Below are 15,858 nucleotides of genomic sequence, written 5' to 3'. Positions count from 1 at the left end.
AGGAGAGATAAAAAAGTTTTTGACAACTATGCATGTTGCCTAGCTACCGACATGCCTCTCGACAACAGCATACAAGCGGTAGTCAAATACACGGCGTCGACGACGAATTTTAGTCAATATAAAACGTTATAGTTGCTACAATTTTTCATCAATTTTTTGACAATATCAAGCCTCATAACGTGCAATAATGTGACACTTTCAAAGCGCTAGAGTCTTGTAGAATTTTTACCGACAAACAGCGTAGTCATCACAATTAAAATAAATTAGCATGTTATTTACTGGGCGAGTGATAAGCCAAGTCGTAAAATTACATTGGCTTATTAAATATCATCGGTCTGCGTCAAGTATGCGCACAGCAAATGAATATTATTGCGCGGCTCCCTACCCTTTTTGACATTGAACATTCGTATTTTATAAAAGCTCGCGGCAAACAACAAATCGATCAGATAGACAAAATTTTATGTCGTATTGGTGTGACGAAGAATTGCAAAATTTGAATAAGCGGTTAAGCACAATGAAGTTTGTCTCGCGGAGAGTTTTCATTATTGGAATGATACTTTTACTATCAATTTCGGATATTAATGGAGCTCACAGTAAGTCGCTGCTTCTAAATCAGAGCATAAAAATAAACGTCACTTATTATCAACAGTGAGACACAGACGCCAAGCTGACAGTGACGGTAAAAGCCAATTAGATTGGCAAACAATAATAAAGGATGTTCTTAAAATACCGCTCATGGGCGATAGCTTACACAGGGCACTTGTAGACTTGGGCGAGTCAGTGAACAAGCTCGATCGATTTACGAATGGGACGCTTTCAAGGATTTCCAATGACTATCCTCCGTGCACAATTGATATGCGAGGAGTCCTATGTACTGGCAAACCAAAAAACGGCGGCATCGTAGGAATTACAACAGAACTTATTAATGACACTATGTTACCGAAACTTGCTAAGTCAATGATGATTAATTTTCTCCATACGACCGTCTTCCCGTTTTTCGCTGCAATGTTCGGCCTTCCTGAAATGTCATACGAGAACATGTAAAATATTTGGCGCTTTACCTTACCGGTACCACCTACAATTGTGCTATTATAGGCAAATCTTTATGAGCGCTTTTGTGGATCTAATAACTTTCGAGTAACAAAATAAATTTGTAACATTGCTGTTTCGAAGTTGCTTTCGATTCCTCGAAACGTTTAGCGATAAAAAGCATGGACATGGAATATTTATTTGCAAGTGAATTCAAGAAATGTAAACGTCTAGTTTGACGTCTTACTGAAAAAGCGATAAACGCTTCCTCAAGTAATTCTTTCTAGGAGTCCATTGGAATTTTGCATATCACGCTTTTGAAAATTCTCGAGTGATTTGTACAAGTCAATGCTAACTTATAAAAGAAATGTCGGAGTTAACCGATTTGCCAGTCAATTTGCACAGATCTCAAGTGGATTTCTATTATACAAAATGCAGTCTGTAGGAAAATCTGCTATAATTTTATTCGTAGCTCACTTGATGGCCGTCCATTTCACCAATGCAAAAAGTAGTGAGTCTTCAAATAACTCATTTGATCTTATTTTAGATTCGACGAAAAATTTTATTCCAAATGAATTTATCATTTAATTATAACAGTTGCAAGACGCGACACGAAGATTGATTATTTTGATAATATCGTCGAACAGCTGGATAAATTAAGGAAGATGCCACTTTTCGGTCAATCTATTGAGCCATGGATTACTCAGGTCCTAAATATACTTGAACAATCCAACCAACTCTCCGACAAGAGCCTTGGCAAAGTCTTCAACAGCATGATGCCTTGTAACTTCAGTTATAAATTTATTACTTGCAATGGTACTTTGGACATAGACAATGCTAAATTGTTGGCCAAAAAGATATTGTTTTTTCTAGTTCCAAATGTGATGCCTGAAAAATATACGTCTATAAGGTCCATTTCGCCGCAAGAGTGATATGAAGTAAGAATTTCACGAAGACAGTTAATTAATTTGTAACGTATATAATCAACATTGTGTGTAGAGCTACAATAAATAAAAAAAAATTTACTTACATTATGTTTAACTTTTTCCCTGTATATGAAGCCAGGAAATTATTCTAAACTACGTAGAAATGAAAATTTGATAAGGTGAATTGAAAATGAGGCAAGCACTGTCTAGTATATACGTAGAAATTTGCTTTGGAAGTTTCTTTATTACAATCAGAACATAGAAGGTTTTATAGATTTTTTTCACCTAATAATGAAAAACTTGAAAGCATTAAGCTAGTCCTAAAAATTTGTAGAGATGATATACAGTTTGCATTTCAGTGAGAATCGTTAAAAGTCTGTCCGGTAATGAATGCGATTCTTTCATACTTGTCACCCATTTGTCCATTCTTGGAAATATACTAACTTTTGCAAAGTTCCACGTTTCTTCGGCAACCTTCTCGGCAGTTGCTACAGCTGCGTGAGACATAGATTGAAACATGGGACTGACCAATACGTCACCAGCCACTGCGACGCCGAGCTTAGTTGATTTATCAATAATTGTTCCCGGCACCCACTTAACTGAACCAAATGCTAATTTGAATGGCGCCATGAATAGATTTGAAATTTTTGATATTACTCCGCCATTTTGTTTTTCATTTTGCTTTGAACTACCTATCCAAGGACTTCTACGTCTACGAGTAATTGCAGTATTATCACTTCTTGCTAGAAAACCCAGAGCATCGCTTAGTATCGATATTGCATACTTCTCAAATCGCTGCAATATGCTCTTCAAATGTTGGAAAATATTCTTTACTAATCTCATAATCATTCGAACAACAAATTTTGGCAGAGCTGTAACTCTTCGCCCTATAGAAACATTACCGTTATTTGCAGCAATTTCCCTTGAATTTTCATCTATGAAATATATTATCATGTCGATTTAAATAATTTTATGTAGCCTTGAACACATTATATATTACAAAATGTTTACCTTTATTTATTTCAGCATCTATAGTCCAGCATAGACAACATATCACGAGTAAAAACAACAAATTATGAGACATAGCTTGGCTGCTGCTAACACACGAAGGAGTCAGGTAACTCGGAACCGAAACAAGTTGTACGTATGAAATATTTAAATTGTGTATGCAGAATGTTATCTACTTTTAACATTTTAAATTGATGATTCACGTAAAAGAAACGTATTATTGAATGTGCAGTATGCAAAAATATTTAAAAAAATGTTTATATCATGTCGAGCTATATTGCAATCAATCTATCATAAAAAATCATCAAAATTTTCAAAATCTACTACAATAGTACAGAACTCTTACAATTATATTGCATTTGTTTCTATATAAAAAAGAATTGATATTATAAGTTTGATAAAAACATGTTTTATTAAAAAGCTCTGCAAGCATATGGAGGTATTTTTCACTTGAAGAAAGCTACAAGTTAGACGGTGATCACTATGAGCTGACTTTCGATTTCATTGTAGTACGATTTTATTCCCTGTACTGATGATTTTTTATTAACTATAATGAAAAATGAGGTGATAGAAACAGCATGTTATTTCAAGTACTATAATACTTATTAGCATTTTAGTAAAAATAATAGTCTGACAATTCTGCAAGTCCAATACTCAAATAGTAACGACACATATAAAAGACAACTTTATTAACATTAACTACACAGATGATTATCACGACGATGTAATAACAAAACAATCTGACAGTTCAATATACAACAATGGTTTATTTAAGTTATTTATTTTCAGAAATGTCAACCAACACAGTAGGTTCTTTTCGTTTCATTGAAAAACAAATGAATCGTTCATATTTTTATAATATTCACAGTATTACAATATGTCGTTTATTACGAATAAAAATTTACACATAAATTTGTTCAAATTTATCATTTGTTAATGCATTGTAATAAGAAAACTTTCTTTAATGACATTCATTTCAACAATCAATTCTCTTTTCGAATAATATTTCATTTTTTCACTGGCGTACAGCTGATCTCCATGGGAATCCACGTATCCACGGTACAAGGCAATGACTGCCCTCTTGTGTATCTAAGGTAGCCGTCGAAAAAAATCATCATCATCTCGAGCATCGGTCTTGTGATGAGAATCATGTCAGAAATGATGCCTAGCATTACTGCCTCTGTAATACGTTTAGTCAATATGCATTAGAGTACAATATTAATTTAGTCAAATTTAAATAATCCCATTTCAATCATCCTACTTGACTCAGGATGTCCAGACTGGACAGCTGTTGATCCTTTCTTATTTTTACCACAAGCTACAGTTGACAATAGTAACAATAAAAGGAAGGAGTTAATTCGATAACTCATACTTGCAACACGTTTTTTTCGTTTGCTGCTCGATATTTTACTGAAAAAAAACAACTAAAGCAAACGATCCACTGCAAGGTAGAAATTTATATTGGTCCTATATATAAGTTACCAATATCACCAGCAATTATGGCATATCCAGGCTTATTATATTTATCTCGTGTACAAGTTAATTTTTGAATGACGTACTTTTTACGACAAAACAGCAACTATTTTGCGTACATTCTTATTCATTATAACTATTAAGCACCAAAAATAAATTGACAGTCATTCTGAATAAAAGTGCAAAATTAAAAAAATGTTTCGTACTATTCATTTTCAAATTGGCGTGTCAACAATTTTATCTATAGTGGCTTTTAATCAATAGCTCATTAATAATGTAATGAGTAAACATTTGCAGACTGAATTTTACTTGAATCAATAGAATTTTTTTCTGCTTTTTATTTTTAAATATTGCCAACTTGAATATACTCAACTTTTTACTGATTAAATAGACCGCAGATTATTTTAATAGAACTTTTTATAGAAAATATTAATAAATACTACAATATCAAAAAAATGTATCAACAATTAAAAAAATTTTTTGTACTTCTCTTTTGTAGATACTGGTTTTCTTTAGAATTTCTATTCCTTTCTAAGTGAAATATCAATTCAAAACCCGTCTTGATTAGCCATAAGATTGAAATACGATTCTCATCATACGGTAAATATAAAATTTTAAATGATCACTGACGTCTTAACAATGTATGTGTATCAAGTTAGCATTATAGATAGAGTAAATCGATGACGTAAATCAAATTATCCGATCGAATCCGCAAACTATTCTTTTGATCGAAAGTACTTATGTAAAGAGCGATATTAGTTATGTAGTAAATGTGTATATGAAAGCTTGAAAAGATTAATACATCAATTATCAAAATCATCGTGTATATAATTTACTTAAAAATTTTCTTAAAAATTTGTAAACCAAATTTATCGTTCGTATTGCGTATAAATATTATTGTTTTTACTTATGGCGAAATATATCAAGTATTGCATTATAATTATTACTATACTATCAATTGGTTTCGTACAAAAATCTAAACAAGAGCTTATTATGGATTCTAAAATTTATACTAATGTGGTCGAAGCAGTTCACAATATTTTTAATAACACTTGTGTGATATACATGTACACAGTTGAAAATCCCATGCAAGCACTGAGTAAATAATCACTTGCAATTTTTCGATAAACGTTGTAAATGATTTTATAGTTTAATCTGTTATTTAATTTTTTTCAATAGATCCACATGAAGCTGAACAACTTATGTCAATTATACTTTACACGAGTAAACTTCACGTTCGTTCTTTTGCTTTCGCTATAAAATCATTCAAAAAACAAGTAAGTCGCAACGCAAAAGCCGCAACGTAAAACTTTAACCAAATTTTGTTAGCTTATTTTTAATCAAAGTTATGTTATATCCGCAGATTGGAGATGGATATTTCAATTTGAAAAGGCCTTTGTTTATTTTAATAAATGATTCAGAAGCATTGAGGCAACAGTTTTCAAAAGTAACTGATAATAAATTACATTGATTATTTTATTGTCAAATGCGAATAAACATTAACAAGCTTTATAGGAAATAGCTCCATGGATAGCTATGGCATATATCAACTGGTTGATATTTTTTCAAGAAGACACCAACATCGAGACATTTTTTGCCGACATTTACGTACCTCTTGACTGCATTTTCTTAATCGTGCAAAAGATGAATGATACTGATACGTATACACTTACGGAAGTTTATCATATATCCAAAGGTCGAGAATTGATATCAAAGACTTTTGGTACCTGGAGTGAAAATGACGGATTATCAATAACCAAATTAGCACTTTATCAACGAAGGGGTAATCTTCACGGGCAATTGATACGAGTCGCGACAGTCGAGGTAGGTATTTATTAGTACAACTTTGAAATGTTTATCTGAATAAATTAGAATAAATTTTTAAATTTACAGGATCCGCCAGTATCGGTTATTGAACAGGACATGTATGGGAAAATGACGGGCATCAGAGGTTTCTTTGGAACAATAATTCAAATTCTCGAGGAAAATCTCAACTGCACGTAAATATCTCCACCGCTTCTGTTACATTTTTAAATATTCACGTTTACGTAACAATTACTTTGTATTTTTTTTCTTAGTGTTATTTAATTTCTCGTTGTCTTTTCATTTTCCTTTTTTTCAGATCCTGCTTTTTCTTTTAACGTTTCTCTCTTTTTTTGCAATTCCTTTTTGATCTTTGCTAATTGCCAAGCCGTTTCCTTACGAAAATATTGTTCTTGAGAAGCAGCTGCTCTCTCTTCAAATATGTCAGTTTTAGTGCCATCTCCCTTCCGTCTTTTGCGCTCGTAGTAAAGACACTTTTGCGTCCTGAAATTTCGTCGTGCAGAAACATTTAGACTTGTTATTATTTTACGAAACATCACTTGTTACAATTAATTTCGGAACATTTTAATTTTAATTTCAATTTCGTAATTTGTGGTTTTATACAAGAAGGGGAGGGTTATGATTTTTTTCCTTTTTTTTTTGTTCAATAGAAACAATGAAGTTGGCGTTGGATTAGCGCAGAAAATCTCGAATTATTAGACCGCGACACATCGGACATGTAAGAATGTTTTAATTATCTAATTGTTCACTTTCAGCGTTATTTACACACCTAGTGTTGGTTGGGGTACAATTCAACGAAATGGCTCGTGGTCGGGAATCATAGGGATGCTTGTTAGAAAGGAAATCGATCTCGCCGCAGCCGAATTATTGATGACTTCCGATAGACTAGAAGCTATAGAATTCACTACTCCCGTCTTTTCAACCAAGTTAATTATCGTTCCCGTTACTACCTTATCACGCTCGTTTATGATTTTAGAAGGAACTTAGTTAGCGAACAAGGTTCAATTTTAGGTGTCGAACATTTATCAAAAGACCACTGTTCACGGCAGTGAAGTGGACCGCTTACTCCGATCCATTCTACAGTAGCATTTGGTTTTCGCTGCTTATTATTGTAATTCTATCAAGTTCATTTATACTAATAGGACTCAAAAATTCACCACTGCTCCAAGTTTACAATGAAGACGAGGAGTCGCACAATTTCTTCGATACGTTCTTTTATGCATTTGGAGCACTCTGTGGACAAGGTCTTTTCACGTATACCGTGAAGTATATTATATGATTTTCCCATAGTGATAATGTCATTTTAGGTCATGAGACATCCGCCGTCGATTCAATACGTATAATAAACGCTGTGGTTCACCTGACCGGTGTTGTAATATTGGCGGCGTACTCCGCAGCGCTCATTAGCTTTTTGGCTATTAAGGTTTTCATTATGCCATTTACAACGATGGACGGTCTGCTGGAAGACGGTTCTTACCAATTAGGAACAGTTCGTGACTCTGCTGATTACAATTTTTTCCGAGTAGAGTTTTCCAAGCAATGCATCAATTTATTTGAATTATTCTCTGATTGTATTGCCAACGTATAAAAACTGGACATTTCTAGGATTCAAGTGATAAAACACTGAAAAGAATGTTCGACGAAATAATGGACGAGGAGGAAAATTTACCAAACCATTATCTTGAAGGCTTAACGAAATTATGCACGAATGATACCTATGCTTTTATGTCAACGGATAACATGTTTTCAATACTGGAGCATCAAGTACCTTGCACACTCGAATCTCTGGACACGATTATGCAAATGACTGCTGCTATGGCTGTGCAAAAGAGAAGTCCGTTTCGTGGAATTATCAATAACAAGTAAACGTTTTACATTCTGTAAACCTTAAAAACTAATGGGAATTCAAGAAAAATTAACATTATACGCATCGCACAAAATCTTTTTGCCAGTATTTTACTAATGGGAGACAGTGGCGTTTTGCAAAGGGTAATTGCAACCGAGTTAGTCGTGCAAGCTGCCAAGGTTGGTTCATTTAAATATTTTCTTATTCGTATGGTAATGAGTTTCGTTTGCTTTATATTAGAATATACAAAAATTCAACTTGTTCGAATTATGTTTGTATATTTCAGAATCAAGAGAACTGGACGAGCGTAGAAATCGTTGATATTTTGCCGCTGATAATACTTATTCTAGGTGGCTCTTTCGTCAGCATTCAGTTTCTCTTTATAGAAAAATTTCAACATTCTCAATTTTGGCATCATATAAGAGACTCGATTAAAATTAAATTCATTAGACAACGTCTTGTTAGTAAATAGAACAATCTGTAATCGAAAAGAAAAAAAAAAGATGATGAAATACTGAATAAAAAGCGATAGTCCAAAAATCCGCACTAAAGTCTGTCAATTCATCGTCAGCTTTCATACGCATACGCGATTGTGATGCCTCGGTATAGAGCCATTCAGTGGTTACACATATGATCGAACACAGGCATACGTGTTTACACGCGATCAAAACAAAGCGCGCCTGTGTGCGAGTGCGTCTTGTATCCGTTTGCGCTTGACTCTCGGCGAGCTCAGCAGCAGCGAATCGGGAAGTCATAATCAGAGTGCGCGCAGTGCCGGTTTATCGCTCGCGATCGTCGCCGCACGTCTACATGGCGTCTCGTGCAGCACGTGCGTTCTTTGTTAATTACTGGTGACCGTGTCAATTGTCGAGTTACAACGAATAAGCGCTGCGCAGCGTGGCAGCTGGACAAAAGCGCGTCTGGATTGTTGGGGAGCCGAGTCGGTTTTTTTGCCGTTTAGTGGGAGCGCGCGACTGAATGAAGATGCATTCAACGTCGAGACAACGGAAGGAACAATCGAGTGTCGACAAAGAGAACGCGGAGCAGCTAAGCAAAATGCCGACTGTTGATGTCGTTGCTCGCAAAGTCACCTCGCCGAATACCAAATCGCGAATCAACAGCGACGATCGCTGGCCGCGAATCAGAGGTCTGCGAGGTAATTATACCAATTGCAATTTTTCGTATCTCGTTGAAACTCCGCTCGCTATACGGACAGATCGACATTTCGTAATTTCAAAGTCCGTGTGAACATTGAATAACTGCGCATGGCTTGTGAGCGAGGCGCTCTGAAAAGGCGTGACATTGAAAATACTTCGAAAATAAAACGTTGTTGTCAAAACATTTTTATGATGGATTATGATTGTCGAATAAACTCGCATCCGATACATTTCCCAGCCTCTGCTACCAACGTTCTGAACAATGTGCCGAGGAGGCGAGTTCAATCCTCGTGTGATGCTGGCACGACAAAAGCCTTCGTGAAAACGCGGTTTACAGTGTACGACGATGGAAAACCAAAAAGCATTGCGCAGTCGACGGAAAGGCACGGCTTTTCGAAAACGAAAGACATTGAAAAATGGCTCGTGAGTCCTAACAAATTTCTCATTTTCTTCTTAGCTAAACAATTTTCAAGAATTGATATGGGAATTTCAGCAATCGGTTCACAACACAAAACATGTACCCAGTAGCTTACCCCCTGTGGAAAAGCCCAAGGATGATAAAAAATTGTCGAGCCAAACGTTCGATATCAAAGAGTCGCCGAAAAATCTACCCATGATTACAAAGCCAGCTGTCTGCAATGTCAGTGTTATGTAATAATTTTTTCCTTAAAAAGGCATGGAAAAATTAACTTGCCAATGAAACACATTTCGTTTACAGATCAAAGAAAAGCATAATAACAAATCCCTTCAACGAAAAACTCCAAGAGCAGCTTACGAGCTTTTGTCATTAGAGTTAGCCTATAACATAGACTACATGACGGAGTACATTCGATTCCAAATGGAAATGAACGAAAAAAAGAAGCTTTCATCGTCATTCTTGAAAAGAGGAATCACTGCTGATCAGCGAAGACTAATCGTAAAGTACTTGATCGATTCCACTGTGAGTGAAATAAATTTAATACATTTCAAGAAATATCTGGGTTGTATAAAAAAGGTATTGCTTTTTTCTCAGACTTACTACAGGTGTCCGTCATTTATACTGTACCAAGCAGTAAAAATCTTTGACTCTTACATTGACAAAGTAAACGTCCATCTTCATGAGCTGCAAACCATAGCTTTGGCAGCTCTGTGGATTGCTCAGAAAAAGGATTTAATCATCGACGACATACCCGAGGTAGGTTTATGCGCGACTCGAGAATTGATCTATTCGTGATACTAATTTCGATGTATTTCTAATTTAGGCTGCGACAATCATGAAGCTTGCAGCTAGTACATTCAAGGGCGATCAAACGCCACTACTTGAGAGCGAGAAGAAAATTTTAATGTTGCTTCAGTTTGAAGTAAACTTTGCTGATCCATTTTCCATGTTAGCTCTGTTCGCAATTATGATTGAGGAAGTTCGCGAATTACAGTCGTCGTCGATCGAACAGTTATATTATTGCGGTAGTTACTTGGTAAATTGAAACTATATCGGTTAACTTGTACGAGCATTTCTTAATTGCTTTTTTACAGCCTGAATTTTTATATTTCCAGATGGATTTGTCAATGTTGGACAACGATTTGTGCGATGTGTTGGCACTTCATTTGGCGGAAGTCTGTACTGAAATAGCGCTTGTTGTCATCATGACGAGCAGCGATAATATCAAAAATGCTCGATGGAACCATTGGCTCGCTAGAATACGCCAATCGAATCCAGTACTTGAAAAATACGTGTGAGTGTCTCTTTTTATTTCAATTCTATTAAAAAATTAACGCCGAAATAATAATTATTGACTTTGATGAAAATTGTTATTCTAGTTTGCCAAACAATGAGGTGATCTACATAAGAAATCGATTACTACAGATGGCTGTGCTATCAAGGGATAAAGGAAGAGATTACTACTCCGTTTACAAGAAGTACTGCACGAAGAGATACGGTGCGATTTCGGTCTTCCTCACCTCTAAAATTTCTTCACTCTTTGTGGCGAAAATCGTCGAGCCCAGTAGTCATAATCGTCCAATTGTATTTTAATCCATTGATGCGATTTCAGTTTTAGACGCGGTGATTCGTATAATATTTTTTTTTTAATTTTGTACATAAATAATGTAATTTCCTCTTCAAAAGATGATATTACGCTTAGCTTTCGTTTAATGCGATATTTTCTTCATGATTTACTTACTCAATGAAAGAGATTAATTAAAAAATAGAGCTATTTTTACATTAACAACACATTTGCTTGATTAAATATGAAATGTCATTTTATTTATCAGACTTGATTGTGCAATGAGATTCGATGAAAATGCAAGAGCGTAAAAGCAGGCGCACGCAGTAAAAGAAAAAAACTGAAAGTATAGAAATCAGTATTCATATTCTCGTTGCAATGCCGCCCATTGTTTCCAGCGATTCCACGAGTTGTCGATGGATTTCAATGTAAGCGTCTCGTCCTGAAACAAACGATATGTTGCGCTGAGCGTTGCGAGACCAGAGGATTTAGAGCAGTATTGTAATAAGGCTGGTGAAAAGGTTTTGATCAACGAACAAAGTGCGCATTCCTGGTGAGGATGAATACACCATTGCGCGATATTTCGGTGCGGATCAAGAGTTACGATCGATTCAACGGGCTAGCGAAATCAGCTTATCGCTCATGCGCGTACCTTGAACAATACATTAGACTGCCCAGCCCAGCTGCCGAATAATCGCAGGAGATCGGGATGCTCCGAGAAGAGGCTGCTCGCCGCCAGAACTCCGTGGGTCAGCTCCTCCAGGGCATTGGGCGACTTGCCGGCAAAACTGACGATCACTCGAGGCGGCTCGAGACCAAAGTTGCATCGCTGCCAGTCGTCAATGCGCGCGATGCCACCGTTCGGACAAACCAGATTGAAGTCCGTGATTTTTGTTGTGTTTTCTAGATGAGATTAATTTATTAAAACTAGCTCTGCTCCCTTCACATATTTCTAATAAAGTGCTCTGGTCTGTAAACGTTGAAAATTAATTTCGACAATCCGAACAATCGTTTATGCGTTTGTGCACCGATAATTTCAATCAAGTACTTATTTTGAATAAAAAGCAATCGTTGTTTCTCATAATCTATTTTCTTTCTTCATTGCAAATCGATATCTTATTTAAGAAGCAAGTTGAAAGGTTCGACTCGACGACATTCAATTGAAGTTTTGATAAGCGGATCACTGATTTATTCGCATTGTATACCCACCTTGTCTGAAAGCTGTCAGAGGGATGAAAGCTACGTGACCTTTGCCGTCCAGTAAGCATCTGAAATTTACTCAAAGCCATTATTCACAGATGTGTAGTGTGCAAGAAAAACAAATAAACGCGCGTATATGAAAAATATTAAAGTTAGGCCATGGAAAGTCATTGCTTTGGCATTGATAAAACATCGGAATATTGCGATGAAACGAGATTAAAAACGTTTCGAAATAATCGGTCATTCGTACTTTAAAGCGCCACGTCCGCCCTTGTAATCTTCAGCTTCAGTAGAACTGCACCTAGTCATCTCAGCAAGATTTTCGTCTTTAGAGGCGAGGTTGCCGATGCAAAGACTGCACAGCGAGGAGTCGCGCTCAGCCCCAGGCACACACGACTTGACGAAGAACTCGGCCATGTCCTCCGGAGCGCTGATCAAACGGACGTTGCGCATCGCGTGCACTGGAGCTATCCAGCCTGCGAAGTCTTCCTTATACCCGCTATGGCACGAATTCTTGCCCTTCAAGTGGCCTACATTAATCATTGATAGTGGTATTTTTATTTGATTGACACGATTGGTAGACATTGAAACGCACGTAGGGACTTGATGTAGCTGCCACGTTTGGTGATCGCGACAGCAGGTCTTTCGCTGTATTCAGTCTCACCGAGACCGTACGACTCGGCGACAATAGGTTTGACATTGTAATTTTTCATGGCTTCCTCGACCTTCTCGCCACTCATGATCAGCAGATCCGCGCCGTCGTCTTGCAAAGCTTTTAGACACGCGTCTTCGTCTTTTTCTAAGATACAGTCGAACCTCGGCCTCGCGTCTCTAAAATTAAAAAAACAACGCGAGTATAAATGAATCGGAATCGTTATATCTTACGATGACCACATTTCTCGTGCAATACCTCGAAAATGCAGCCTTAGAGAATGCCCGACACTTTTCTACTGCCTTCTTGTTGTAAACGCACCAACGCGCATTTCTTTCCGGCGCTCCGAAATTCCTCTCGATCACGTCCAAATACTTGGCGACTTTCAGGTGCTGATCCGGATCGATCGGGGAGGTGGCGACCGAGAGCGTTTCCTCGCTCAACAGCAACAAATTCTTCCACCAGCCTGCTTTCTTCTCCTCTCCCAATTTACCCAGCTGCGTGAGCTCCTGAGCAAACACAGCAACGAGTATTTTAATTTCAAGAATACGATGACAACGAAAAATCACTGGCCATTAAAATGAAAACAGGCCGTAGTGGCGAACGGCCATCTGTATGCAAATCAAATGGTTCCTAATAAATCAGCTTACAAACTGTTGGAGTATTTTTCAGGCAAAGTAAAACCAGTTTGACAACTCTCACCCTCTGTACGGCGTCGATGTCAGCAACGCCGCCATTGCTCATATAGCCCTGCCAGGGTCTCGCCGCCCAAGTGCACGGCTGGGTCTTCTCGTCAATTGGAACTTTAGTGCCATCGGGGCAGAAATAGCGGTAGTCGCTCGCCTTGACCTTCAATGGGTTGGCCGTGGTCGTGGTCGCCGGGGTAGCGGCGTCGTTGCTCTCGTGCGTGCTCAGCCCGAAGAAGCGACGCACGTAGATGACTTTGGTCCAAGCGACGTCGCCGACGTTCTGAGCGAGACAGCGCAGCGCGCCCTCGTAGCCGCTGAAGTTGTCCGGGTAGTCGCAAACCTCCGGTTTCTCGCACAGAGCACACAGATTGCTGTAGGTCTCCTCTGGACGTCAAAATCATGGTTCAGCAGTGTCTTTCCGCCAGAATAAGCGTTCGACTTACTGAGTCTCTGATTGATCTTGGGATCAGGCGACCAAGTGCCGACGATGCAGGCCTTCTTGAAAAAGAAGCTGAGCGCGCGCAACTCATTTTCTCGAGATGAGTATTCTGGACTATTGAGATCCGTCAGCAGCCCCATTGCGGACAGCTTTGTCAAAGGGATCTTGTAGCCAACGTTACGACCTATTCCGGTGTGACAAGACCTCAAGCCCTTCAACTGTTGCGGCTCGTCGACTTTTAAGTTCTTGTGGATCACTGCGACTGCTTCGTAACGATACTGTGAATCTGCCTCTTCTTTAGTCCTTATCTAAATCGACAAATGACACATGTTAATTGTATCAAGTCGTATTACACCTTATTCAAATAATTGCTATTGTTGTCCTTGTCCACACGAAACACAGCGGTTGCAATGCGAGTTGACACTGCCGCCTTATCGTATATATATCTAGGCTAGCACAAGTCTACAATTGCGCCTAGACAATCGATCAATGCTCTTCCGCCTCCTCCACCACTTCCGCGCGCTTCAAGCTAATTAACAATTGTGGAATACCTGCTCAACGATATTGTACTGAGCCCTGGAGGCGAGCTCGTGCTTGGCTGCAAGGTACATGTCCTCGGGGTCGACGGCCACAACGTCGGCCTCTTTGCGACCGACTTTGTCGATGCACTCGTATCGGTCGCGACCCGAGATACAGGATATCGGTATGCCCTTCTTCGACGAGTCCACCTTCATTTGTATGCAGTCGTCCCAATAAATCTCGGGCACACACATCGTGACTAGAAGCGTAGTTTTCGTTATGCACACGTTGCGCAAGTCGGGAAAGAAAGTTTTCGCCCGTTGTGCACAGCGAAAGAAACCGGTCTTACGCGCTCACACTCGCACAAGCGCCATAGACGCGAGCGAGAGTTACCGAATTTTCATGGAATTGAGGAAACTTTAGTGCGCCATGGAAACTTTTAACGATAAAATTTTCTGCGGCTTAATTGCAACTTTTTAATGTCCAGAATGAAGTACCAGGTGCAACTTGAACATTTTATATGCGCAGCAATGTAACCAATGAGACCCATGAAAATCACGAATCGCGTAATTATACTTACAAATCACTTTTTTCTCAGTCCTGTAGCTGAGCGTCGAAGCGGTCATCGATGCCATCAATACTTTTAAAAACAACCACTTCGCCGGCAACATTGTGAAGGCACGAGCAAATAAACGAAATGGATTCGATCGGCAAACAAAGAAACACTGGACGTTCACAAAAATGTATCACAACACTAAGGAATATCGCGAGATTTGTAGAGATGAACGGTGTTCGCCAGGATGGCTTGACTCCCGGTACACCGGCAACAACCTTATATAGGAGTGCTGTTTTTCTTTGGCGTACCGAAAATGGAGGGGATCTTCTCCTTTGCAAACCCATCTCACGGCGCACGGCTCCTCCGATCTTTTATCTTGCTTTCGCTCTCACTCTCAAGCCTGCAGCACGCAACCGAAGGCGAAAGGATCTCCGCGCACTATTCGTGACTTGAATCGTCTTCTTGTATTATGCTATTGACACTCTTACATGCAATATGTCTTTCAAATTCATCTATTATTATTAGTTTTCTTTTTCATTTTTATAAGCTGCTTACTTC

General features: G+C 38.2%; 4 protein-coding genes and 1 long non-coding RNA gene across 10 annotated transcripts; 3 read left to right on the top strand and 2 right to left on the bottom strand.

Annotated features, from left to right (window-relative positions):
- The first annotated feature begins 432 nt into the window (after positions 1-432).
- On the top strand, positions 433-2,041 carry LOC131667991 (uncharacterized). 3 transcript variants are annotated; one of them, XR_009302241.1, is made up of 4 exons: positions 433-593; positions 650-1,540; positions 1,627-1,845; positions 1,903-2,041. It is a non-coding gene; the product is annotated as an uncharacterized LOC131667991 (long non-coding RNA). The 3 variants fall into 3 exon arrangements; XR_009302240.1 differs by having other exon boundaries at positions 1,887-2,035; XR_009302239.1 differs by having other exon boundaries at positions 1,627-2,035.
- Positions 1,781-3,087, bottom strand: LOC131667990 (uncharacterized). Of its 3 annotated transcripts, none has more exons than XM_058941782.1 (3): positions 2,967-3,087; positions 2,400-2,890; positions 1,781-1,917 (listed from the first exon to the last, which is right to left on the bottom strand). In XM_058941782.1, the coding sequence occupies exons 1-3, from the start codon at positions 3,037-3,039 to the stop codon at positions 1,867-1,869; spliced, it is 615 nt and encodes a 204-aa protein (XP_058797765.1). In that variant the 5' UTR covers positions 3,040-3,087; the 3' UTR covers positions 1,781-1,866. The 3 variants fall into 3 exon arrangements, with proteins under 3 accessions (XP_058797765.1, XP_058797764.1, XP_058797763.1); XM_058941781.1 differs by lacking the exon at positions 1,781-1,917 and having other exon boundaries at positions 2,180-2,667; positions 2,740-2,890; XM_058941780.1 differs by lacking the exon at positions 1,781-1,917 and having other exon boundaries at positions 2,180-2,890.
- A 2,258-nt stretch (positions 3,088-5,345) lies between these two features.
- LOC131667967 (probable glutamate receptor) lies at positions 5,346-8,609 on the top strand. Its single transcript, XM_058941754.1, has 11 exons — positions 5,346-5,535; positions 5,616-5,713; positions 5,800-5,883; positions 5,952-6,260; positions 6,330-6,436; positions 7,016-7,186; positions 7,272-7,504; positions 7,568-7,782; positions 7,866-8,122; positions 8,213-8,285; positions 8,393-8,609. The coding sequence occupies exons 1-11, from the start codon at positions 5,346-5,348 to the stop codon at positions 8,576-8,578; spliced, it is 1,923 nt and encodes a 640-aa protein (XP_058797737.1). The 3' UTR covers positions 8,579-8,609.
- Positions 8,610-8,808: 199 nt separating this feature from the next.
- On the top strand, positions 8,809-11,876 carry LOC131668047 (uncharacterized). Of its 2 annotated transcripts, XM_058941871.1 has the most exons (9): positions 8,809-9,262; positions 9,502-9,686; positions 9,757-9,903; positions 9,982-10,203; positions 10,276-10,437; positions 10,505-10,717; positions 10,797-10,975; positions 11,061-11,179; positions 11,514-11,876. In XM_058941871.1, the coding sequence occupies exons 1-9, from the start codon at positions 9,085-9,087 to the stop codon at positions 11,528-11,530; spliced, it is 1,422 nt and encodes a 473-aa protein (XP_058797854.1). In that variant the 5' UTR covers positions 8,809-9,084; the 3' UTR covers positions 11,531-11,876. The 2 variants fall into 2 exon arrangements, with proteins under 2 accessions (XP_058797854.1, XP_058797853.1); XM_058941870.1 differs by having other exon boundaries at positions 11,061-11,876.
- Positions 11,601-14,998, bottom strand: LOC131668046 (transferrin). The gene is made up of 9 exons (XM_058941869.1): positions 14,777-14,998; positions 14,230-14,533; positions 13,800-14,170; positions 13,356-13,606; positions 13,041-13,276; positions 12,696-12,975; positions 12,455-12,513; positions 11,898-12,148; positions 11,601-11,687 (listed from the first exon to the last, which is right to left on the bottom strand). Exons 1-9 carry the CDS (start codon positions 14,996-14,998, stop codon positions 11,601-11,603), a joined length of 2,061 nt encoding a protein of 686 aa, XP_058797852.1.
- Between the last annotated feature and the right edge of the window lie 860 nt (positions 14,999-15,858).

This window comes from Phymastichus coffea, unplaced genomic scaffold (assembly GCF_024137745.1).
Source record: "Phymastichus coffea isolate CEN01 unplaced genomic scaffold, Cenicafe_Pcof_1.1 PCOF00072, whole genome shotgun sequence".
In the NCBI taxonomy this organism is placed as follows: domain Eukaryota; kingdom Metazoa; phylum Arthropoda; class Insecta; order Hymenoptera; family Eulophidae; genus Phymastichus; species Phymastichus coffea.
The sequence above is the reverse complement of the archived record's forward strand: the minus strand, read 5'-3'. Positions and strand labels throughout refer to the sequence as shown.

Coding starts and splice junctions, on each gene's coding strand:
- LOC131668047 (XM_058941870.1), top strand. CDS start 9,085: ATGAAGATGCATTCAACGTCGAGACAACGGAAGGAACAATCGAGTGTC. Junction 9,263..9,501: donor GCGAATCAGAGGTCTGCGAG/GTAATTATACCA, acceptor TACATTTCCCAG/CCTCTGCTACCAACGTTCTG. Junction 10,718..10,796: donor ATTATTGCGGTAGTTACTTG/GTAAATTGAAAC, acceptor TTATATTTCCAG/ATGGATTTGTCAATGTTGGA.
- LOC131667967 (XM_058941754.1), top strand. CDS start 5,346: ATGGCGAAATATATCAAGTATTGCATTATAATTATTACTATACTATCA. Junction 5,884..5,951: donor TGAGGCAACAGTTTTCAAAA/GTAACTGATAAT, acceptor CAAGCTTTATAG/GAAATAGCTCCATGGATAGC. Junction 8,286..8,392: donor TAGTCGTGCAAGCTGCCAAG/GTTGGTTCATTT, acceptor TGTATATTTCAG/AATCAAGAGAACTGGACGAG.
- LOC131668046 (XM_058941869.1), bottom strand. CDS start 14,998: ATGTGTGTGCCCGAGATTTATTGGGACGACTGCATACAAATGAAGGTG. Junction 14,534..14,776: donor AGTACAATATCGTTGAGCAG/GTATTCCACAAT, acceptor TTGTCGATTTAG/ATAAGGACTAAAGAAGAGGC. Junction 13,607..13,799: donor ACATCGACGCCGTACAGAGG/GTGAGAGTTGTC, acceptor GTGTTTGCTCAG/GAGCTCACGCAGCTGGGTAA.
- LOC131667990 (XM_058941780.1), bottom strand. CDS start 3,039: ATGTCTCATAATTTGTTGTTTTTACTCGTGATATGTTGTCTATGCTGG. Junction 2,891..2,966: donor AGATGCTGAAATAAATAAAG/GTAAACATTTTG, acceptor TATATTTCATAG/ATGAAAATTCAAGGGAAATT.